The sequence below is a fragment of the Lepisma saccharinum genome, chromosome 20 (genome assembly GCF_977018435.1).
Source record: "Lepisma saccharinum chromosome 20, izLepSacc3.1, whole genome shotgun sequence".
Lineage (NCBI taxonomy): Eukaryota > Metazoa > Arthropoda > Insecta > Zygentoma > Lepismatidae > Lepisma > Lepisma saccharinum.
In genome coordinates, this window is record NC_139248.1 from 50,115,878 (window position 1) to 50,142,547 (window position 26,670).

Genomic DNA, 26,670 nt, shown 5'->3' on the forward strand with positions numbered 1-26,670 from the left:
TTACAAACAACGTACATATTTATGTACGTTTCTTTAGTTTTGTCATTTGATCCCGGAAGAGGCGAAATGAATAATTCTTAGAGCATTTCAAAATCAAAATCCACTAAGTACGAGTACGTACAGAATTAACATTGAGAAAGTTTCTGTTCGCAAATGTCATTTTTTTGTATTGGCAGAAAGAAACCAAAATTAACACAAACCAATAACACTATTCCTGGATTCTATTTACCATCACCAAACGTTTTTGAAAAATCTCAACATCTCAACAAATATCAAACTTAAACATTCAGGTTCATTACAACAGTTATCTCTGCTTTCCCTCTGCACTCTCAGACTAAACTGAAAGCTACCAATCAGCTTGCCCAGTGACAGATTTTATCTTTGTTTTTTTTATGCAAAAATGAAATAATATCAAGGTCCTAGGTATCGATTTTCCAGGATAAAATCAAGTGCAGAGTAACTTTTTGAACACAATGTATAAGTATAATACAATTTTACTGTTTTACCAGAGTAAAATAAACTAGATATGTGGAACTCCTGGTTAACTTCTGTATTTCTTTCTTTTACAGATTAGAGTCTGTATTGCGAACTGTTCAGTGCTGTGGTGAATATGAGCGACTAGTTCAAGGTGTATTTGAGAATTACTTGCATGTAAAGATAAAGGACAGCACACTCGAGTCTGTAAGTATTTCCTTGTACAATTGAAATGAAATCAACTTTTTTTTTTTGTTTATGTGCTTTACCTTTCAATTTTAATTTAAACTCGTATACATTCTTTATAATTTTATTTGCCCTGTATAGTGTAGAGAGCTGTTGTGGTACAGTTGGTAGGGTGTCTGACTGTCATGCAGGAGACGTGAATTCAATTCCTGGGGTGGGTGGTGATTTCAGATGGGAATTTTTCCAGAATTTTCTCTGCATGGAGCTTGGATGATGTATAACATCATTGAATGACTAATATAATTCAATATTGTGAAGAAAATGAAAATACATAAATACAGGGTGGTGAAAAGTTTGGAGACTTTTTAAAAGTATTTCAACAGCATAAAACTGCTCTATAAATATATAAATCTAATTCATTTACTTTTCAAAAACTTTTATTAGACTAGTAATAACAACAAAAAGAAATAAAAATTACAATATGCATTTAAAGTTGCTTCCTTTTGTCTCAATACATGTGTGAAGTCTTCTCAGAAATTATTGACAATTGTCGCTCACTCTTTGACAGTAATTTTGTCCCATGCACGTTGTAAAGATATTTTGAGTGCAGCCACTGATTTGTGTGGAACACGAGAAATGTCTCCTCCAAAATCGACCACACGGAGTAATCCATGGCATTCAAGGCCCTGCAAATATGAAGGCCACACTCCTTGCCCCCAAAGCCATGGAACAGCTTTTCACACATTGCAGTTGTTGATCAAGCTGAATGCACTGGAGTCCAATCATGCTGAAGCACGAATCAGTCTTCTCCAGAGAGCTCTGCTGCCCACGGTTCTAAAATGTCGCTGAGAATGATTTCTAATAGCTAGCAATGTTGATTTTGACATTCTCATTGCTGAACATAAAAGGAGTTTTTCCTGTTGCACAAATGCCACCCAAAACAACCACAGACACTGTAAAATAACAGGAAGAGACAACTTTTGCCTCAATGGAATTTTTCTGTCCCTTCTTCAGTAACTAACGGTGGTTTTGAAAGTTGTGCACATGCTCCATGATGAAAATCTTCTCATTAGTGAAAATAACTATTTGATGATGGTCACCAGTGACCAACCGTAGCCAACGACGTGCTTTTTCCAACCACTTTTGTTTCATTTCATCGGTGAGGAAGTGAACGTGATCATACTTTCTAGTTTAAAATTATACCCTCCTTCCTACCTACCCACCTATCTATAGCAATATCACAGGAAAGCACGAATCGCAACAGGGACGTGGGACTCCAGATATGTCATGCCTAGAATTCTCTCCTCCGTAAAAACAATGCTGCAGCCAATAAGAACAAGAGGATCCAGAGCAAGCCAATAAGAAGACAGAACCCAAATTCCGCACCATAATTGTCATACATTTAACCCCACACTGGTCTCCATTTCTATATTCCCTGATGACGAGAGCAATGTATGCGCTCGAAACGTTGGAATCTAACTCTAATCTAACCTGGTTGGTAACCCGAGAACACCTGTTCGAATTGTTTCTATATATTTTTTTGCAAACCAAAGAGAATATCAATTTAACAGGTCGTAAACACTTCCAAAATATTATTAATTTTTAACGTTGTGCTACAAACAAATTACCAAATTTAAGTAAAAATTGATAATTTAGACAGACTTATTAGTGTAAATTTTGAATTCAACGGGGGGAAATTACCGTTTTCTTGCCCTCCCTGCAGATGCCGTTTGTGGGTTGAGTGCCACAGTAAGCATGCATACACAATTATATTTGAAGGCCAAAATTTGTAATAAAAAATAAAAAATTGTCTTCCAGAAAACTAAATATGCAAATATGAAGTCTTTGCTTAAAAGTGGAATCATGTACAGTAATGGAGACTTCTGAGTTATAGCAACCCATTGAAAGCAACCATGCCAGCATAAGCTCCGCCTGCCTGGGAACAGAAATTCTCCCCAACTAGATCTCCGTATGCTCCGTGGGCACGGTATGATAGACCAGAGAGTCTGGTCGAGATCTGAAATTTGTACGAAGTACATCTGTGTGTGCCTAATCTTCATGAAAACCTTTTCTGTCTGCACTATATTCTGTCAATATTTTAAACAACTTTTAAGTATTACAATTTTCAAGCCTCTGTATCGGTGAAAGTATCAACATAGGTGTCTTTATCGGTTGAAAGTGTTATCGGCTCAACCCAAAAATTATGTATTTTGCATAATTTTCAGGATATTTATACTGCATCAATCTTTTATGTCTTTGCAGGTGGTGACTGGTGCTAATTGGTTCTGCTATTTTGATGTAGTAAACACAGAAATGCTTAGGAGCCAGAGTTACATTCTAATGCCTTATTTGCCTTATACCTTTGCAATGTGGCATTTGCTCTTTGCTGGTTTTGCTTGGCCCAAACTTAAGTATCCTAGTGCAGCATATGAGGTAAGTACAATTATTTATTCTTCTGATAGTAGAAATGTGGTATAACTTTTTTCTGCATGTTTACTTTGTGTTTGTGATCGAAAGTATAGAGCAGTGGTTCGCAAGGTGGGTGCCGTGGCTGGCTTACAGGGACACCACAAAATGTTCCTATATTTTCACTGAAATTACACTTACTTGTTAGTCTGCACATGGGTTTTGAACTTTTTACATGCAGAATGTTTCTGAATAGTCCAGGGTCATATGTCAGTATTTCTATAGTCCGTGGGTTTTTGAATGAAGGGAATATATGACTACCAGTAATATGTTGCTAGTGTGGTACACAATAACGTACTACCAGGTGTTTTGTCCGAAACTGTGGCAGAAGACCTGTGTGACGTCATAAATCGAAGATGGCTACTGCTTCATGCACTAACAGAGAAAATCCATCATAACTCCTTTAATAGTGGTTTTGGAATTTTTTTATACATACATGTTTTGTTCAGAATTGAAAAAGGAACAAAATTGAATCTTACAGTTTTTTTTAACATCTTGCACTGTTATGGAGATATATCTAGTGAAACTATTTCGTGCCCTTTTCTGCAAGGATTCTATGCATATTATACACTTTACTTGACATTCTGGCACATAGAGGGGGAAAATTACTGCCTGTGATATTTTGTTGATGCGTACTATTGTGGCATATTGCCTGTGAGACATTATAAATCCAAGATGGCTGCCTCTGCAGACATTAACAAACAAGAACGACCCAATCTTCTTAACTCCTTTAGGAGTAATTTTCACCTTTGTAAGATTCTTGGGTTTTTCACGAAGGGAAGACATGTGTATGGAGGATGCTTTCATTTGGAGGCATGCAATCATGTATTTTGCTGGATAATGTGTCAGAGAGACCATACATGACTTCCAAATCAAACATGGCCACCTTGGAGGTTATGCACATGAAATACCTTCCATAACCTGATTTAGAGTTCGTTTATCAGATTTTTCCAGAGGCATTTTCTGTTAATAAATAACAAGTGAAAAGTATTAATTATTATTTTTATCATTATCATTACTATTATTATAAATATCATAGTAAAGGAGTAATAACATCGCCTGTGAATTCCGCATTGTCTTTTGAAATTTAAGCAGCCCACCTCTCATCAAGATTGAGAGTGGTTGTAATCATTTGGGAAATATCATGTCATCAATACAGTCACTTTATTAAATTTCCTCGTCACTCTGATCTGAGTCTCTATCCTGTAAGTCATTGTTTTCACACTTTTCTTCATCTGTACCACAAAGACACAGGTCAGTACGTCGCAGGGACTGATCCTGACATATGCATGAACATTTCTTCTTTCCGCAACCACATTCAACTGTAATCTTATCTGAAGTTCTAGGTAGTGTGAATATGACAAGAATGATCATTTTGTCATCCTCATTTTCTTCTTTCTCATTTCAACAGCCTATTGGGCTGGGTAGATTTAGATGTTTCTTTTCTGCTTTTATTTCACTCCAATACTTGGAAGTACTAACTCTTCCTGGTTAAAGGTGTGAGGGTCACTTTGGCAGCAGCGTTCACACTATCTATTAATGGTATCCCAGTTTGTGTTTGTACTGCAAAGAAGGCAAAAAAGTGGTTGTTGAATGCATTTGATGGTGCAGAAGATGATGTGCTTGAATCTCTTGCAAATCTTGGTTCTCCTGGATTCGATGAACAAGATGACAGAATGAAAGAATGAATTGATTTATTTTACTTCTCGTTTCTGCTAGTTTTGGCTAATTTCAAAGATGAAAATGAATTATAAGATGAAATAGATGAAAGGACATTCACAAACACGTATGGGCAGCACACAAATCAAGTCCCATGGGTCCAGATGCCAGAGCATTGATTGATTGATTGTGTTGGTGTTTTATTTAAGTCCACTTTATGCACAGTAAGGCTAATTGGGACTGGACCTAAAATTTAAAGTGGGATCTAACCGCTATGTGTGCCTTCACCAGGTAACGAACTCTGGACCCCTTCATTACAAGGCGACGATGATACCACTGTGCCATCGGGGAGGCCCTAGACATCAGAGCAATGTTAGTCTGCAAAATGGAGTCCAGGGTGTACTTCGTGGAAGCGAGGTTGATATTTGGGTGTCTCTTACACCCTGAATATGATGACAGGATTTTGCATGACACCAAAATCAAATATTTCACCAAATTACGATGGTATCTGTTCACGAGAAAGGATGTTCAAGGCTCACGTCTTGCTCCAACCAAAGTCCCCTCACACTTTTTGTCAGAAGGAGTTATTTTCAAGTATTGGATTCAAATAAAGGTAGAAAAGGATCATCCAAATCTACCCATCTCAATAGACTGTTGATGGGAAAACAGAAAATGAGGATGACAAGAAGATCATTCCTGTCTTATTGACACTGCCTAAAGCTCCAGAGAATGTTGAATGAGAAAGTCACAGGCGACGTCATTACTCCTTTACCATAATACGGTAGTGTCCAAAAAGTAGAAAAATGGAAGGAGAGACCTGCACGATCACCATAAATAATGATCAAAGAGTGTAACTCACCTTACGCGCATAGGCAACAGTACTGCTAGTGTCAAATAGGCCCGTGATTGAAAGGTAAACAAAACACAACATATCAGCACTCTGCCTCATTCTGTATCGAACTCTCATTGTGATCGGAGGGCAATCTCTTGGTAAAGTGTTCAATGTACAGTAAGAATATGGCACAAAGACGTCAGCGAAGAATCATCGGACGTCTGGAAGCAGGCCAAACACAGACTGAAGTCACGGCAGCGTTGACTGTGCCACAGTCATTTCCAGGCTTTGGCGACGGTTCCAAGACACAGTAGATGTTCATGGTAGGCCAGAACAAGGTTGTCAACGAGTAGCAACGCCACAACAGGGCTGATATCTGGCTTTAACTGCACGATGAAACTGGACGATGCCTGCAAGACAACTGTCCTCAAAGCTTGCAGCCACCTCAGGGGTTAGAGTTTCTCTCGTCAAACTGTGTACCGGAGACTCAGGGCAGCTGGTCTCTATGCTGAATGTCCCACTTGATCCAGTGCACAGAAAGATCCGCTTACAGTGGAGTCAGCATCATCGAAATTGGACCCTGAACGAACGGAGGAAGGTGCTGTTTCACAGATCAGTTCAGATTCAGTTTGCAAAATGATTCCCGTCGCACATTCATATGGAGAGAACCTCGATCACGATTTAATCCAAGGAATATCGTGGAAAGGGATCAGTTTGGTCGAGATGGAATACTGGTATGGAAGACATCATGCTCAATGGACGTACAGAGCTGCATGTCTGCCTAGAGGCACAGAAATGAGGTACTCCAACAACACGTGTGACTTTCCAGAGGCGCAGTAGGCTCAGACTTCAACTTCAACGATGAAAAGATGATAATACATGTGCGCATCGAACCAAATTGGTAGATGACTTTCTCTTGAAGGTGAATAAATCCACCGCATAGACTGGCCACCAAGGTGTCCAGACATAAATCCTGTAGTGTCTTAAGGAGACGAGTTAGCTTGCAATCCTCCACCAAAGACATTTCCAGAGCTCCACGCTCCTCTTCATTGGAAATGGAACCAGCTGCCTGTAGAATTCTTGAGCCACCTTGTAAATAGCATGCTACGTCGTTGCAAGGTTGTGTAGCTGTTAGGGGTAACTTCACCCCATACAATCCTCTTTTTTCATAACGTTTTGATTAATTTTCACTATGTTTTATGTAGTTCTGTCACTTTATTAATATAACATTTTCTGATATCTTAGTTATGCTTAACTTCTGGACACTACTGTAGTTATAAAAATTATAATAATATTTTTCACTTTTAAATTATTAACAGAAAATTAAAGAATGGCAAGTCTCTTGTATTTGGGTTATAATGACCTAAAGTCTGCAAAGGCAAGGATGGCATTAAAAAAGCATATTACCTGTCTCTCTCATGAAGCATGGATCGAAGAGTTTCTAAATGAACTCTCACTCGCTTGCTGAAGTTCGTCTCTTAAATTGTCTCTCAGCTTCGCAGCACTTCACTCCCAAACGAGTTTCTAAAACTCACTTTCACTGTTCATAAGCCAGATTTTGAATCTCCTTCAAAATCAAACTCACTCTCCTCTCTCCAAAACTCAAAAACCCCTTTTCTTACTCCCCAACCACTCTCCTGTTCTCTTCCTTTCCTAACCTCAAGACCAACTGTCCCGTGCAAGATGCAACTTGCATCCACCCTGATCAAAACTCCTCCCCTTTTTCTCTCTCATCCCATTTTCCTCCTCAAATACTGGCGAATGCTTTTCGCTGAGCTGGCGCTGAAGTTAACACATTCCTTATATTTCCAGCCAGGCTGCCTAGCTAAACATAACTCGAATATGAAAATGAGGGATATGTAACGGTATCAAACTGGGCAAAAAAAAATTCCTTTGAATTTTCAAAACTTTTAGATAAACTGCAGGTACAGTGCCGGTTATGCCAATCCAGTCCCTTAGAAGGTCTATTTATTCAGCGAAGAAAAATAATAATACATTCCCATCAGTGAAAATAAACACTACAGACTAAATCTAAAACTAAAGGGGAGGGGAAAAAATGCAGTCAAAATTAGATTTGGTTAACAGGTGTCAAATCGTAATCTAATTTGGACTATCGAAGATCAAGACAAAAGCTCTGTGGGAGCAAACTAAAATTAAAAGTCAAGATGCAAAAATGAGAAGTCCAATGTCATATTTCGTTCGTCTCTTGCATGAATGAAATGAGCACGTGCGTACTACAATATTTATGCTGAACATGCATACATTGGCTTCCAAGAGATGTTTATCAATGAGATAAGCTGTGACGTCAGCTCGGGTTAGAGAACCATGAGAAAGATGTTAATACGTCAAACACACACCAATGAACTTGGCAGACCTCCCACGAGAGGCGGTGCGAAGAGTAGCTTATCACCTTTCAGCTGAACTGATGTCAGAATGGCCAAAGCCATGAGGTGCGGCTCCGCCCCCTGAGCACATGAAGGGGGCTAGTGCCAAACACTCGGAATATGGGAGTGACAGGTCACACCACAATAAATTGCGAGGCAATTTGCACTAATATAAGAGGATCCATGTGAATATATATTGTATCAAAGCACACGCAGAGAATAATATATGCATAAATAAAAGTACCATCATCCAAAAAATATAAGAAAAAATTGTTGAAAAGATATCTGATAGAAAAGTGAATAATGCTACACTGCATTATATGTTAAAATACACACAAAAAATTGTCCAACACTGTTCATTAGATCTGAGTAGATATTTGAATACACACGTGATAAGTAAAGAAACCCAACTTAGTCCACTACAAATACATAATGAGTAAAAAAAAAAAGGTAAAGTGTTCCCCTGTGCTTAGCACCACGCCATGAAGGCGTATAGGGGGTGTGGGGGTAACGCCCCACACTTTCTTGATCCGGTCGTGAGTAGGGGTGATGTGATCAGCACCAAGCCCCTGACCGCCTTTACCCCCCAGGTACCCATGTTATTCGACGCTGGGTGGGCACCGGGGCCGCTTCCAACGTTAGAAAAGTTCCTGGATTTGAACCGGCCGGGGATCGAACCCGGGACCTTGAGCATGGTAGTCAGACGCGTTACTGACTGAGCCACCGCGGCCACAATATATATAATGAGTGGAATATTAAAATCAAATGTTCATTATATGTGTATATATCTTGGTTAGCAAAAATTAAAATCGTACAGTCCTTGCTGTATGGCGTAAAAGTTCCTATGTAAGGTCCGGAATGTTCTGAAGACACGCAAAAGCACTTGCGTGTAGTATACACTGCATTCCATGGAGGCCATGCAAAAGTGTTTGCAACTGCGAAAACTGGAACCAGGTTGTCACAATTTACATCCCAATCATCTCGTGAGAATATTGGTCCTTTTGTAGCTAAAGGAACGAGAAGTGTCCATGATTGTACCACTGGATGTAAAATTTTGGGTGAGGGACGTTTGATGAGGAAGGGGGGGGGGGGTAAATCTTGAAGGTCGGCTGGTGAACGGAAGGAAGAAACATTTGGATTAATTTGTGCTGTTAACTGTACTGTAGAATTAATCATCCAGGGGAGAATGCTGTTCACCGGACTAGAGAACCTAGTCTCGTAAAGTCTGCCATGCTGTAGAAGTAACAGCTAAAGTAGGTGTGCTTGGCGGGTTGCATATACCTGCACTCGAAGATGGTAACACACTTGTGGTGGGGACCGTACATGAAAGTAAAGCTGGTCTTACTGCGTACGGGCGTTTGAATGGTAAACAAGTCGGAGGAGACTGAAGATAGGGTAAAAGGTGTCATGTTTTCTTCTAGACACATGAAACTTGTAGGCTGGGACACATGACAGGAAAAGTGTTCATCCACTGCATCACTTTGAGCTGGAATGTAGTTCTGACTGGAATTCCAGCGGAAATAAAGAAAGTACTTTTGGGAAAAGGGGGCGTGTATCCGCTGCATCTGGAGGGCCGGAGCATAGAAATGGGAGAAAACTGAAGGTGTGCTCTGGTGGCTAGCACAAATCACATCGGCCAACGGTTGTAGCGAAGTCCTGAGTTCGAGGAGGTAATGAGAAGTACTCGGCGGGTTTATGTATGCCGGGTGAAAACTGAAATTGTTGACTCCACGAACTGAGAGGCGATGGTAAATGGAGTTGCTCTCTGAAGATCACCGGTGCGTAGAATTCCAATGTTGAAGGCATCTCAGGAAGTCTCTGCTATGCGATGTAGACATCATGGAGATACGAGACATTATTAGGTGAGGATAGGAATGAGGTGGCCAATTAAAAAAAAGGAACAGGGAAAGGTTTCCAAATACAGTATTTAAAATCACAATAACACAGAGTATGCCATTCAAATAAAAATACAAAATCACTAAATCTGGGGCCTAATGTCAAATAAAATATAATATCTAATAATAAAAGCAATAAAGAATTTAAATCAATTTAAAGCATCCTCCATACACATGTCTTCCTTTCGTGTATAAACCCAGCAATCTTACAAAGGTCAAAATTACTCCTAAAGGAGTTAAGAAGATTGGGTCATTTTTGTTTGTTAATATCTGCAGAGACAGCCATCTTGGATGTATGATGTCACACAGGCAATGCGCCACAATAGTACGCATCAACAAAATATCACAGGCAGTAATTTTCCCCCTCTATATGCCAGGATGTCAAGTAAAGTGTAAAATATGCATAGAATCCTTGCAGAAAAGGGCACGAAATAGTTTCACTAGATATATCTCCATAACAGTGGAAGATGTTAAATGAACTCTAAGGCCCAATTTTGTTCCTTTTTCAATTCCGAACAAAACATGTATCTATAAAAAATTTCCAAAACCAGTATTAAATGAGTTATGATAGATTTTCTCAGTTAGTGCATGAATAGGGTGACCAGACACATACATTCAAAAAAGAGGACAGAGCATGGCGAAAAAGGAGGACAAAGTCATAAAAAGAGGACACCAAAAAATGGCAACCCATTTGCCACTACTCATAATTTAATCAATATACAAAAATCTTACCAACATTTTGCTCACATATGCTTTTCAGATCTTTTTAAATAACTTCATCTTACCTTTAAGCAAAGAAAGCAATCTCCTAATCTGTTTTTTTTTTAACAAATTACAAAGAATATCTATAATTTGAAGCACAGATTTTTACTCCTTTTCTAATTCTTGGATAGACTAAAATATCTCCACAAGTGAATGCAAATATAACAAGTAAGATTCGCTTAACTTATTTCAAAAAGCCGAATGAAAGTTTTAGGTAGTTTTGATTGGGTAGAGAAATATGATTTCAATGCCACGAACCAGGCACGTATCCAGGAATTCCTTTTGGGGGGCTGAACACCATTTTTTAAAGGGGTATAGATAGAACTTCACAATTGTATGTTAAAGGCCAGTGGTGACAATTGGGTGCCAAAACGGGGGGGGGGGGGTGCAAGGAAAGTTTACTTTCTTTTGGTAGACAAGGCTTAGCATTAAGAGGCCATAGTGTGATAGTGTGCAGGCAAAAAATAGGGAGCAACTATTTCCTAAATCGTCGCCACTGTTTAAGGGTGTCATTTTCATCAGAACATGCAATCGGAACACTTTCTACCACTCAACTCCTCTGTTTCAATGCTGTAACGGAACCATCTCAGTATGAGTGTTTTTCCATTTCTTCTTATCAGGCATCAAAACATCTATGTAGTACCAGAAGTGTTTTTATAAAGCTGTTGCACATGCACGGGATGCACAATTAACTCGACAACAAGAAATTCAAACTGTGGGCTGCGAACTGGACGCTGACAGTTCTCGAATATTTCACTCTGATTCGAGCCTGAACGCCACTAATATGTCTTGTCCTCCCATGTTTTCAGCTCTTATAAAATTCCAAACCCACCGAATGGTTCATATTCAGGCCTAAGCACTCGCAGTTCTTCAAAATTGTCTGTTGAGTGTGTCGTACTCAGTAGGCTTAAACAAAAGTATTTTTTTATGCCATGAAATTCTCGGACTGCATACACAAAATTTGGTCCTGGCACAACTAAATCATCACTTGTGCAGCTTATTTCTTTTTTAACCACTTGCCTTACGACTTTTTTTCCAAATTGATGTCAAAATTTTACACTTTTTTTTATTTTATATTTTACTACTACTTTACATGCAAAATTACATTAACAATGATTTTTGGTACAACAATCAAAAATAATCAAAATATTCTACTCCAAATAGGCATTCCTTTATTAACCCGAGTATACTCGGAGCTGTTAAATGTTATATAAATTGTGATATTTACTAACAATAATGCAACGAACAAAATGGTATGTTGTTTATGTTATAAATGATATAATATTGATTTCAAAAGACAAAAGAAGTAATTATTATTTTCACAAACCACTCACATAATTACTAGCCCGAGTAAACTCGGAGCAACAATTTTCTTTTTCATTTGAAAATGTTTGTTTTACCAACGTTTAGGTGTTCTGCTACCTGTAGCATTTCACTTCAGACACTAGGTGCTGTGTGGTATACACGGAAACAGGGCACTACACACAAAGCCACATTACAGTCAGGACAGTAGAAGCGGGATTCCCTTCTGATTTTTTTGCCCCGGGTATCACGTACTCTTGAACACATATAACACTGCTTCGTAGGATTTGATTTCTTCGGAGTGGGTGGCAAATACTCGAGGAAATGACGACCTGAAAGTCGTAGTGGACTTGGATGTATGCTTGGTCGTCCAAATCTTGGTGACAGTGATGGTGTGTGGTTCTGCTTGATCAGGTCATTCACAAGTTCCAGACGGAATTCCAGGTGTGTTTTTGTTCCACCACATTTTGTGTACAAAACAAACGAGTTCCATATGGCCAGATCAAGAAGGTGTAGGAAAATCTTCTTATAGTATTTTTTGCCACGCTTTCTGGGTGTTGCATAATCAGCAAGATGCTGATCTACCCTATCCACCCCACCCATAGTGTCATTATAGTCAATAACAACCCGAGGTCTATATTTTGCTTCTCCCCGCCTCTCTACTTTCACCATATCAACTGTGTGTACACTCGACAAGAGACCAACATATTTTTTGTCGTTCCACTTCATAACTGTTACTTTACCCCTCCTGAAACCTATGATTCCTCCCTTTTCAACTCGTGTATCTTTCAGTTCCTTTGGTAAGTCTTTTCTGTTTGTATTTAGTGTACCATAAACGTCTGTCTTGTTTGATATAAGAATATCTGCCAGCTGGGGTGAATTGTAATAATTGTCCATTGTTACGCTGAATCCCTGGTTTAAAAGAGGATGTAAGAGAGACATAACAACACGGGAAGACACCGGTAAATCTTTGTATTCTTCCATGAAGTGTGTATCTTTCCCAGTGTAAACAATTATATCCCAAACATAGCCACTTTTTGATTCACAAAGCATATACGACTTTATCCCAAACCTCGCTCTTTTTAGTGGTATGTACTGAATCCAACCCAACCTTCCCTTGAACATAAGAAGACTTTCGTCAATAGATAGTTCTCTTTCTGGTGTAACAAGTGTTTGAAATTTCTGCCGCAGATGTTCAATAACGGGCCATATTTTATTTAGCTTTGGATTTGGATGGGTTGCTGCATCATAGGTTTGATTGTTTGAAAAATGAAGGTACCTTTTGATCTCAAGGAAACGACGGTAGCTCATTCTTTGTGAAAAAAATGGAGTTAGCAACAATGGATTTTTTGTCCAATAAAACTGTAGGTCGGGTTTCTTTACAATGCTTTGTAGTATTGTAAGAGCAAGGAAAATTCGCATTTCGTTCACACTTACTTGATTCCAAGTTGCATTCCCTTCTTGCACTGCAAATGTGTTCGTTTCATTCACTATTAGAGTCACAATATCATTATCAATGTACTGTTCGAAAAATTGTATCAAGCCCTTACTTTCGTCTACATCATACTTGGCACGTGGTTGAGCAGAAAACGGAAAGCGTGGTGGAGCTGGTGCTGGAGATTCAGGATCAAGTTCTTGCCACACTCGTACAGACGTCAAACTAACATCAGAATGCGAACTTTCGATTGAAATATCATCACAGTCAGTTAGCGTTGTTTCACTGCCACTTCACTGCCAATATCACTCATTTTGCTGCCAAAAGGACGAGAAAGTTCCAACCGAATCAACGCTTCCGAACAATGCGTTCTTGCAAGCAACCGAATGTCACGCAATGCAGAAAAGCTGTTGTCTTTCTTCACTTCTTGGCGCCTCAAGGCAGGCACAAAAATTAGTGCAGGCTCGAGACATCTGTTGGCTGGACTTGCAACTAACTCCACCTACCCAATTCATCATGAAAGTTCTGCCCGACTTAGTACGGGTCGGTAAAAAAATTACATTCAAACTCCTCAGGTTTCCGAGATAACTCGGGATAATATTTTGCCGGAAGAGTACCACATCCGAGATAATTCGGGTTAGTAAGGCAAGTGGTTAATAAACTGCTCTAATACGCGCTACTGCTGAAATATTCACTTTAGAGAGAGAGAGAGAGACCCTCGATCTCTTCGGCCCTCGACCCAAACTACTTGTAGCACTACACTGATGCTCCGGAAGTTCCGCTGTCGTCAATGTCTTCAGCTTTGCACCAGAACTAGAACTAGTAGTAGACTTTGTTACTTTATGGTATTTAGTTCCTTTCATTTTCGAATCACTAGATCTTATAAAGCAACCAATCGACACTGACTGATCACTAATCGACTGTATGAATTGTCACACTTACCTCTGCAGTCTCATTAACCAATTCTGTTGTACAGATCAACCGGGAAATTGAAGCCGCTTATTTATATCCTCTTATATTCTAGAACGATTCGTAAATATTTCCAGTAGTTCGACTCCTTCTCTTATTCATGAACGTTCCCTCTCGCGCCTTCCACAGATTAAAAATTACAACGAATCGCCCTACGTGTGGTGCTACCTTTGTTGTGCAGCTTCCAAATGCTGGCAAGTATCTACATAGTGCTCAAGTTCGCCAAGACAACACCGAAAGAGCAAGAAAAGTTTACGTGCAATATTATCAACAACAGGATTATATAACATTCTCCGTCTTGCCTTGATAAGTATTTCTCTCCTTAAATTATCGTCACATTATTCAAGAAGACAAAAACCTAATTTTATGTAGTTTAAATTGAAAACAATTCAGGTGGGGGGAGGCCCTCGAGCTACCTGATCCCCACCTTGGATACGCGCTATTAACAATAACAGGGTTATAGAACATTCTCCGTCTTGTCTTGATAATTATTTATCTGAAATTATCATCACATTATTCAAGAAGCCAAAAACCTACGTAATTTTATCTAGTGTAGACAGAAAAATATCCTGAAAGAGGTGGGGGGGGGGCCTCGAGCCCCTGATGACCACCTTGGATACCTGCTATTAACAATAATAGGGTTATAGAACATTCTTCGTCTTGCCTCGATAATTATTTCTGTCCTTAAATTAACATCACATTATTTTATTTCACACCACAAGAAACAAAAAAAATCTCATTTTATCTAGTGTAAACCGAAAACTTTCGGGAGGGGCTCGAGCACCCCCTTGGATACGTGCCTGCCATGAACATTTCTATCACTCTTTCAACAGCAGGGGAAAGTGGCAACCACCTTACGCTTTACCCCATAATCGTTTCCTCTATCCTATAAAATTGGATATTTTCTTGCAAAATCATTGTTGAATTTACACCTTCGCTTCGTTATTTCATGAAAGTAAATATTACTTAATAATCAAAATTCTCACTACGCATTTCTGTATTGCGTATGTATAACTCGAAAGGGAACTGGCCGACCTCTGTGGTGGAGTGGTTAACACATCGCGCCACAACGCCAGAGGCCTCGGTTTCGAATCCCAGCCTGGGCATGGGTGTCCTTCATCAAAATCATCATATCATCGCTCATCCTCATCTTCGCGATTAGCCAAAAGTGGCAGAAAAGCGAAGTAAACTAAGCCAGATCAGTCAACCGAAAAGGAACTGCACGGACTACATGCGTTCCAGCAGTCTCAGTGCTTAATACTAATGACTGGGGTGCAGAAATTTGCCTTTTTTATTCCTTTGTAGTAAACCATAGGTTTTCATGTTTAAACTTTAAAGTTCGTTTCATGGAGTATCTATTCCGAAAACACATTTTTATACTGCCTATAAATTCCTATTTTGATGGTTGGTGACTATTTTGCTTAATCGTGCCAAAAAATGGATATTCTGCAATTTTTGCATACTTCAGCTTTTTCTTACGTGCATTTGGCTTTCTCTATATTGAAAGATGTAAGGCTTTGTTGATGTTGTACTGATTGAAATCTGGAATTCACCAGATTTGATGGTCTGAATTGGAACATTGTTTTAAATATTTTTTTTTGTTACAATGGTGCAAATTGTTTTTTCATCATGTGTTCAAATTCGCAGTCGCTAGCACAAGCTCTTTTTGTGAGAATTACTTTAACAGACGATTCCCCGCAAATGTGAATTTCGATCAAAAGAGTATTATAGTATGTTAATCGCTAGCTCACTTTTATGTATAAACTGAAGTGCTAATACAGTATAACTGTGCATTGTAAGAAGAAAATTTAAATAAGTTCACATGCACTGTCTATTTTAATGTCTTTTCTTAATTTTACGGTGCCTTTTAAGTGCCTATTTTCGTGCCTTTTCTTAGTTTATGGTGCTTTCTTAAGTGCCTATTTTCATCATTTTGGTGCCTATTTCAGAGATTTTAAGTGTTTTAAATACGCAGCCTACTAATGACTCAGTCGGGAAAGTGATCGTATTGAGCTCCCAAATGCTAGGCGAGCATTGCTCGAATATTTAATATGCACCAAATGAAGCATTCTGTATGCAGCACATTTGCTATGGTCAATGCTATACTCTTTCCAAAAAAGGAGGACATTTACCGATTTCTAAAAAAATCCGCCCAGACGCCGGACAGACACCTAAAAAGGAGGACGTCCGGATAAAAGAGGACGTCTGGTCACCCTATGCATGAAGCAGTAGCCATCTTGGATTTATGACGTCACACAGGCCTTCTGCCACAATTGCAGGCAAAACACCTGGTAGTACGTTATTATGTACCCCACTAGCAACACATTACCGGTAGTCATATATTCCCTTCATTCAAAAACCCATGGGATTACAAATGCCCCTGGACTAGAATTTGAAATATGTGTTTATTTTTTAACCTATGGCAAGCATCCTAACCACACTAACTGAGCATTACAAGTGTTAGTTAGATAGGCCTACATTCTGACTTGCATGCCGCGGATAAATCTTGAAACACTAAGAGCACCCTGAAATGAGAATGTTTGGGAACCCCTGCTATAGAGTATATAAGCATACTCAGCTTCAATTTTGATAAATTATCTTTGGGTGGGCTCTTTATTTATGTATTTAATAGCCAATATATTGCATTAAAGAGTTAACTGTTATTGTATGCAATTATAACATACACAATCAAGTCTAGATTAGTCAGAAGACCAAGTTATTTAAATAATAAATAGGTTAATTTTATTAAATATTAAATCCTTAATTCTAGGTGTCCATTTAAAACTGAGCAGTTAATCCCTTAGCTGCCATTAAAGATAAATGCTAACACTATTAAGCCTTGTTTCCATGTTTAATAAAACACTCAAAACACTGACCAAGGCAGAATTAATTGTCAAATAAACCACTATAAAATGGGATGTTTCAACTTTATTATTAGCTTTTTTAAAAATATGGTTCAGAGTCTGAGGAAGACCTTGCTATAAGGTTGAAACGTCGCATTTATAATGTGTTTATTTGACAATAAATTCTGCCTAGGTCAGCATTTTGAGTGTTTTATTAAAAATAAATATTTCCACTTTCCCCCAACAGCTCCTCACAGTGATTAAAGATTTTTAACATTAGCTTCTAGGACAGAAAAATTTAATAAAAAAATTCCTGTCACTTTCTACACCTATTATTGTACATATGTTTCAAGCTGTAACAGCAAGAACTTTGAACAACTTATCGCAATTCCTCCACTCATCCATAGCTAGGATCATAACTTTTACTTACTCGATATACACGGCATAGCTTTATGCAGTCCTAATGGCCCTGGACTTTGCAAACGTTCACACTTTTCAAATAATTCTTATATGCACAAATTCGATCAGTGTGCTCAAAAGTCTGGAATCTCAGACTTCCAGGCATACTGTTGTGCAGCTCATTCTTCGACAGCTTGTGTGCTTATCAGTTAATGCTGAAGTTTACTTTTGTTAGGTCCCTAGTCATGTGCACATAATAGGGAACGAAGCAGCCGATGGTGCTGCCAAATCTGTTGATGCAAATACAGGGTGGCGACAGACCTGGAAAACCTGGAAAACCGGGAAAAGTCAGGGAATTTGAGGTGTCAAAAAAAGTCAGGGAAATGTCAGGGAATTTCGTCTTCATTGACTTTTTTTTATTATTTATTTATTTAAAGATATCTTTATGGAACTCTGCACGGGAAAAGGAAATCTCGTTCGCAAGTTTCGGCCTCAACTTTTAGGTCCCTTTTATACGCAACACAACCACGGTGCCAGAAACCAGTGATGGCAGGAGGAGAGAGAGAGAGAGAGAGATAGAGAAAGAGAGAGAGAGAGAGAGATAAATTTCTCTCGCCCGGGCTTCTCGGCGGGAATTTTAAATTCGAACACTCTTTGGAGGAAAATTGTTATAACTCAGGCACTATGGGAGCAATCTACTTACGATAACTTTTGTTTTGCAGCTAAAACATCAGCGCATGTAACCGTGTACAATTAAGAACGCCGGACCGAGGAAGGGTGCTTCGGGGGGGGGGGGGGGCACGTCCCCCGAATTTCAATGGAAAAAACATAAAAATCTGGAGTATGTCCCCTCTTTTCCCGCTATTGTGGAAAGAAGGCGCGAAATTTAGTATTCTTTTCTAAGAATGGACATTTCTCAAGAGAATGAAACATGTTTCATGTTCTTGGGTGCCATAGAAGTTGAATAATAAGCCAAAATGTGATATATTTTTTTTTACGAAAAAATAGGTAATTTGAATTTTTGGAGGAAAATTGTTATAACTCGGGCACTATGGGAGCAATCTACTTCGGATAACTTTTGTTTTGCAGCTAAAACATCGGAGCATGCAACCGTGTACAATTCAGAACGCCAAACCGAGGAAGGGGGTTTGAAGGGCGCGATCCCCGAATTTCAATGAAAAACCATAAAAATCTGGAGTTTGCCCCTTCTTCTCCCGCTATTTGGGAAGAAGGCGCGAACTTTAGTATTATTTTCAAAGAATGGATATTTCTCAAGAGAATGTAACATGTTTCATGTTCTTGGGTGCAATACAAGTTGAATAATAAGCCAAAAAGTGTTTTGTTTTTTAAAATATTTTTTTTACGAAAAATAGGTAATTTGCATTTTTTGAGGAAAATTGTTATAACTCTGGCACTATGGGAGCAATCTACTTCGGATAAGTTTTGTTGTGGAGCTAAAGCATTATAGCATGCAACCGTGTACAATTCAGAACGCCGGGGAAGGGGGATTTGGGGGCGTGACCACTGAATTTCAATGAGAAAAAAAACATAAAAATCTGGAGTTTGTCCCCTCTTCTCCCGCTATTTTGGGGAGAAGTCGCAAACGTTAGTATTCTCTTCAAAGAATGGACGTTTCCAAAGAGATTGAAACATGTTTCATGTTCCTGGGTGCCATAAAAGTTGAATAATGAGCCAAAATGTGAAACTCTGTTCAGAAATCTGGCATGGATATGTTGCGGAGGTGGGGGCGGGGGGGGAGGTTGTCATCAATATGAATTTCCCAGGCTTGCTCCAGACCTGTGTCAGTTTCCACCCAAACATAAGAATATGAAGGTTCAAAAAGCACATTCATTTCGTAATCAGCACCATGATACCGTATGGTATCATCGGGCGAGTACGACCTTACTCTGATGATACCGGTATCATCGGGGGAGTAAAGGTTAAGCCTCTAAATATTACGTGGAAAATGCATCGAATTATCATTTTTTCTTGTCCGTATGGGAGTTGTAATGGGACTTGTCAACAGATGGAGAGGATAAGAGCGGGTGGCGCCATCCGATAGTTGTCGGACGTCGTAGTAAGGCATTTTGTTGGGCAAACTGAAGGAACATGGAAACAAATAGGTTCCATTGATACATACAATTTTTGTCGAATATCGTCACCCGACAGAGTATTTCACTACAACATGCGACAGAAATTGCATGGACTGCAACATCCAACAAAAATCGCATGAATAAAAAAGAAGAGCTTTAGACTGCAAATATGCTGCTGGAATTTTATTACTCTTCTGGCTCACTTCACCTCATTTAATGTAGCAGTGCTTACGAAGGTTTTCTTTCATCATCCTGACGTATTACTGGTTTCGCACAAGTTAACATACGTTTACAATGACATTGCAATATTCTTAGATATCAAGAAGAATCCAACCAAATGGGATATATATTGAATACTATCAGGAAAAACTGAAACATAAACCTGCATTGGTGAACGTTATAAAAATTGGCTCCCAACCTCAAATTTACTGCAACACTAGTATTGCAATGAAATTAACGCCACTCTCTGTCCTGTCTGTTTAAACTCATGAGAGATGGTCATTAATCTCTCACTGAGTAAGGTTACTGTCCAATATTATGAAATAAAATACTAATAATAAATACGTAAATATTTTAATATCATATTTACTCGAATCATTCAATCATAAAAGCAAATCACTTTCTTCAAGAATTTACTTTTCTCTGCCAGCCCTGCTAAATTTTCACTTTCCATCTACTGATTTATACGAGGGGTGGCCAGAAAGTAATTTCCCATTAGTAGGGACATTGATTTTTCTCAAACGCGAAAACCGTGAAAAATGGTAATTGCTGCGAAGTTAGGAATGTTCAGTGATGTCTCGACACATTTTTCGCCCTTTCGAAATATCGAAATAATGCGAATTTGGCATAAAATGCGAATTGTTGGCGTTTTTAGCGATTTTTTTAAAGGAAATGTCCTAAAACAACGAAAAATTCCATGAAATCCATTCTTGTATTTTCTAGGCCATGTTTGTGTACATAGAACATGCAAGTTTTCCAACATTTTACTCAAGAGTAAACTATAGTGTATACTGAAACATTTACCTGGGAAGGGGGGTGGGCAACCCACTTGATCTCCACCTAGGATACGTGCTACGTACATGGAATAATTCCGACAGTCACATTAAATCATGTATTTCCCACGATTTTCTCAACTTCTATCAAAACCATTTGCATCACAGAGCAAAGTGGCAGGGTTCTAACAGGAGATCGAGTGCGTATCTACCGTCACATGGGAGCCACATCTTCGTATTTGTCGCACGAGATATGTTTTGAATTACCAAGCTAAGTGTGCACCATCGGCATTTGTCGAGTAAGTAATAATGGAGCTCAGTCGTTAGGGCGTCTGACTACTATGCGAGAGACCCAGGGTCGATCCCCTGCGGGGGAGAACCGGGATGTTTTCCACCTATTCAAACTGCTCCGGCGCCCACCCAGCATCATATGAAGCTGGTACCTTGAGCAAACTTTGAGGGATAAAGGTAGCCAGGAGCGTGGTGCTGATCACATCACCCCTAGCTTCAGCTGTGATCAAGAAAGTGTGGGGCCCTAACTCCACACCTCTACTATACACCTTCATGGAAAGGTGCAGGGGAGCACTTTACTTTTACTTCCTCAAAAATCTGTTCCAACATATCAAACTGTCACGAAAATACGTAGACCATGTGACCTACAATTTAAAATAATAGTTTAAAACCACAATGGAGTATTACGTTTCGGTATATTTGTCAGATAAATGTTCTAAAACAAAAACGCGAATTTTGGGAAACGTAACACAAAGAAGTCAAAAAAAGATAATGCCAATTTTTGGTGCCATAATATATCCGTATGTCACGTGAGATTGATTGATTTAATTTTTTTGGGTGCGTCGCCACTTATGGTCATTATGCATTCTTCAGTTAATAGGCCTAATGGGAAAATTCCATTAGCTAAAATCCTTACCTTAAAATTAAAAAAGGTGTATGGAAAGTAACTTTCCCAAAATAACTTTCAAGAGACGTAAGCCATGTAATTTTCAATTTGAAACAGTAGTTTAAAAACACCATGAAGGTATAATTTCAGATATTTGCCAGAAAATGCGCTAAAATGAAAATGTGAATTTTGGGAAAAATAACACTGTATAGTAAAAAAAAAATAAGAAAGTACACCAATTAAAAAAAAATCAAGGTCCCTACTGATTAGGCATAAATAAAATAAGAATATCAGTTCTAATTTATTGCATTAGTAACAATGAGTCCTAACCTAATTTTCGGCATAATCACCACCGTTGTTCTGGCATTTGTCGTAGCATGACACTAAATTTTGTATGCCCATGGCATATGTGTCTGACAGCAAAGACTGGAACTATCTCTACCGCAGTGTAGCTGTCAAATCCTTGCCCTGCTAGAAACCTCTTCAGTTAAACAAAGAGACGAAAGTCGGTACATGCAAGGCCAGGGCTGTACAGGGAGTGGTCCAAGACCTCTCACCTGAAGTGATGCAAAGGGCCCGTGTGTACTCAGCTGTATGGGGTTGTGCACATTCGATTGGCCTTCCGTGAATTGTCTGCACCATCGTCTGACCAAAGTATCACTCACAACATCCGGTCTGCACACCTCACACGATTGCTGGTGGCTCTGTGCCAAATTCTGAGTGTGCAATGTAGGCTACATTGCAGTCGGTGGGAGACTGTATGAGAGCTGCAATCTTTAACCTAGAACTGTCCTAAAACGGCTGCATTGCAACTGTACCAGATTACAGCTACACGCCACTTCTTCCTGCCTGCTTGTGTGTGTGTGTCCTCTCCGACCACTATTGCTGCGTATAGACACCATTGGAGCTTTTTTCAGGATGCCCCTCGTATATGAACTTTCAGAAGCTTTCATTATTAGAGTGTTCCTGTTTTAATGTGTGGTTAGCTAAATCAGGTACCTATACAATGCAATTCTATAAATTCCTTGCATTTAATTTCTAATACCTACGTACCCTTTTCATCCGCATTAATGGTATAACTGCATGTTGTCAGTTTCACAGTACTTCACTTGGATATACTGTATTTAAGCAGAATCCCATTGATAATGTAAGGAAATATGACACTTTATTTTGTTCGATTCAATTGTTTCACTTATATGCAAGAGTTAAGTTGTTTGCTTTACAGAGAAGAGAGACGTAGCTTTATGCATTAAAAAATGAGGCCGCACTCATGGTTCTTGCAAGCAGAGGGTTCCAAACCTCAGTGGAAATATCAACATATAATAGCGAGAATGTATAAGGAGACTCATAAATTACAAATTGTATTTCTTAATCATTCACTCTTCACTCTTATCTCATTTAGTCGTAACTTTAAAAATAATCAAGTATTTTATTTTAAACTTACTGCGTATGACAAAATTCCGTAATCCTTCCCTTGCTTCTGAATTGTAATAATTTAACAAATTCACTATTTTGCAGTTTGAATTCAAATCATAGAGAATAGAGAAATTACGTCAATTTCATAGAAGATAATATTGGTACTTAACAAAACCATACGTGGACCTGTGTGAGTTTATTATTTCTATTTGCAAAAGCATCGATTTATTTAGTTTGTAATTGTCAGGGAAAAATGTAAATTTTGTCCTGGAAAACCTGGAAAAGTCAGGGAATTTCATTTCTGCTTGTTTGTAGCCACCCTGAAATAGCGATGGTCTCGTCCACCACCTACCAGCCAGGGACCAACAGAATGTGTCTCGTTGCTCCTTGTTTGACACAAGGCAGGAAGAGTGGGACGAGGTAACAGGGAACAAGCTGCATGCTATAAAGCCCACCATTGGTGAATGGTGTTCCTTGTCCTGTCCCTCCCATCGAGAAGAGGTCATTTTAACTCGACTTCAAATTGAAGACAGCAACCTCACCCATGGCCAATTGCTGCATAGGCTGGACACTGCTGTGCCATGTATTTAATGTAATTTAAATGTCTGGCATATGCTTCTGGAATGTGCAGATTTTGTTTACCTCAGACAGAGTTTTAACATTCCCAATGATTTGTCATCCATGCTGGGAGATGATGGCAGTGTTTTAGCAAATGTTTTTAGCTTTTTGAGGAGAGCAGGCCTTTTACATTGTTTTTGAGGAAGTTTTTAGACTATCCTTACCTTTTTTAATGTGTTATCTTTTGTCCTGTGAATGTCCTTTTGTAACTTGCACTTTTTATAGAGAGCCTATAAATAGTTGGGGGGGGCTATTTTATTTTATTTTATTTATAAGCAATCCCATAACAGAGCAATGCTCCAATTACAATGGGATATCACAAACCCAATACTCACATTATGCAACACAAAAAAAGATAAAAAACACAATACAAAATACAATGCAATATACCCACCGACAAACATAATACAACAAAAGAAAAATTATAAAACTAGAATAATACTATAGTACCAATATACATGAAGCTAAATCTTCAGACTTCAAACAGTATAACGAAAGTCCATATTAAAACCCACACTAAACAAAAGAGATAAACACCCAACTCTCATTTTGATATTTTTCAGATTATCGAACATATAAACATAAACATAAAAACATTAACATAAAGATAATATACAAATTCATAACGTTAAGTGCAATTCAATACATACAATACACAACATAAAAATAAGAGAATTAAATACCATTTATCGTTACATCTTAACTTTGTCTTGAATAGTAGCCCTGTATTACTGATATGTACTTTGCGTAAGGGAATGCAAAATCTACATCAATTTTATCCTTAACAATACTATCATGTAGTCTACATATACTAATGACCACAGAATTTTGATGGACCAAATTTTTGGAAAAAGTGTATATAAACGGTTGACGCAATCTTAATGATTGAGGTTTAGTACAGAGGTTTAATCTTTGCAAAACTTCTTCTGTTTCAGTTAGACCATTAACAACTTTATATAATAAAATATGCTTTGCAATATCAGATCTAGTTTTCAAAGAGGAAAATTCAAACTCAGTTAGTAGCACATTATAAGGTATTCTTAACACACAAGACGATTTTTTATATTTTTTAAAGAAGAGATATCTTAAAAATTTATTCTGGATTCGTTCGAGTTTATCAATATAAATTTATTCTGGATTCGTTCGAGTTTATCAATATATAATTGGAAGTAAGGACTCCAGATTACATTAGCGTATTCCAATTTACTCTTCACCAGAGCATTATACACAACTGTTAAGGCTTTACTACACTGCATTTCCTTTGTGTTTCTAAATATAAATCCCAGAGTTTTGAAACCATTAACTACTAGTTTATCAACATGGTTCTTGTAAGTGAGTTTAGAATCCAGAATTAATCCTAAATCTTTAATTATATTGACTCTCTGAAGACCCACATTACCAATAGTATAATTAAATAAAAATGGAGATGAAATTTTTGTAAATGCCATGGAAAAGCATTTAGCAACATTAAAATAGAGCTTATTTTTTATACACCATTGATGGCATTCACTCAAATCGGACTGTAATTCTGAAAGATCCTTAAATTTTACAGTATTCTTGTAGAGTTTTAAATCATCTGCGTATAAGAGACACTTTGAGTAATTAACAACAGAAGGTAAGTCATTAATATATAATAAGAACAATAAGGGACCAAGATTGGATCCCTGTGGAACACCCGAATGACTAATATATGTACTCGATGAACAAGCATTATAAAGAACATACTGCTCTCTATTTAATATGTAAGACTGAAATAAAGCAACTAAATCATCCGAGAAACCGAACTGTACCAATTTTTGTAAAAGGATGCGGTGATTTAGCTTATCAAACGCTTTTGCAAAGTCAGTGTAAATTACTTCTACTGCTTGATTTTGATTAACTGCCTCAGCGATATATTGAGTAAAGGTAACGAGATTAGTTACAGTAGATCTTCTTGGTATAAATCCATGTTGACAAGAAGATAAATAGGGTTTAACATGCAAGAATATTTTATTGTAGAGTATTTGTTCGAATATTTTAGCAGGTACAGATATTAATGAAATCGGTCTATAATTTGTGCTGTCACTAGGGTTACAAGATTTTAATATGGGACAAACTTTACTTATCTTCCATAGAGTAGGAAACTTACCAGATTTTAAAATCAGATTATAAATTTTACATAAAGGATAACATAACCACTCACCACAACCTTTAAATACATACATACATCTGGCCCACAAGATTTACTTGATTTTAATTTCCGAATAGACTGTTTACATTCATCCTCCTTGATCTGCATTACAACTTGACAGTGACTCACATCCATGGTTAAATTACCAATATCCAACAGCTCTGTATCCTCGTTTTCATAAACACTACTAAAATATTCAGCAAACGAGTCTGCGATAGACTGATAAGAATCAAGAACTGTACCTTTATATGTCATTGTATTCACTCGAGTATTCCCTTTCTTCTTATTGTTAATAAAATCCCAAAAGCACTTCAGATTAGTTTTATTAGCTTCTTCGGAGTTACTAATATATGCTCTATATGCAGCATTAATCAGCTTCTTTGATTCTTTACAAAGCTCCTTAAATCTTAATAGATTATTAGCTGAATGTTTTTTTTCTCTTCCTATAATTTTCCTTTGACTTTAACACATTTCTAATTTCTTGAGTGAACCAGCATGGATAAAACCGTTTCTTATGTTTATTTTTGGGTACTCGTCTCATGATGACTTCATTTAATATTTTGTAAAAATACGATACAGCTTTATCTGGTTCATCAAAGTTACCTAATGCATCCCAGTTCACTTCCTTAATGTCTTTATACATATTATAAAAGTCCACCTTCCGAAAATTAAGAATGTTAGTAGCTCTGTTTTTAATATTACTTTTTGCATTACCAGTGTTGACATGTAATTCTAATGGTGGATGATGTCTATCAATCTTCACAAGAGGATCCGTAAACATTCGAACTTCCGGCAAATTATTTATGTTCGTTCTATTATTGATATTTTTAATATTATTTATGCTAACATGACACAAAATTATGCAATTCCATTTCAA

At 38.0% G+C, this 26,670-nt stretch overlaps 1 protein-coding gene across 2 annotated transcripts in view; it reads left to right on the forward strand.

Moving 5' to 3' along the window:
* cutlet (chromosome transmission fidelity protein 18 homolog) overlaps positions 1-26,670 on the forward strand; it is a 408,876-nt gene that overhangs the window by 110,131 nt on the left and 272,075 nt on the right. For both annotated transcript variants that reach the window (XM_083141467.1, XM_083141468.1), the window contains exons 14-15: positions 570-681; positions 2,923-3,093. In XM_083141467.1, coding sequence (XP_082997593.1) covers positions 570-681; positions 2,923-3,093 — 283 coding nt within the window. The remainder of the gene's footprint in view (positions 1-569; positions 682-2,922; positions 3,094-26,670) is intronic.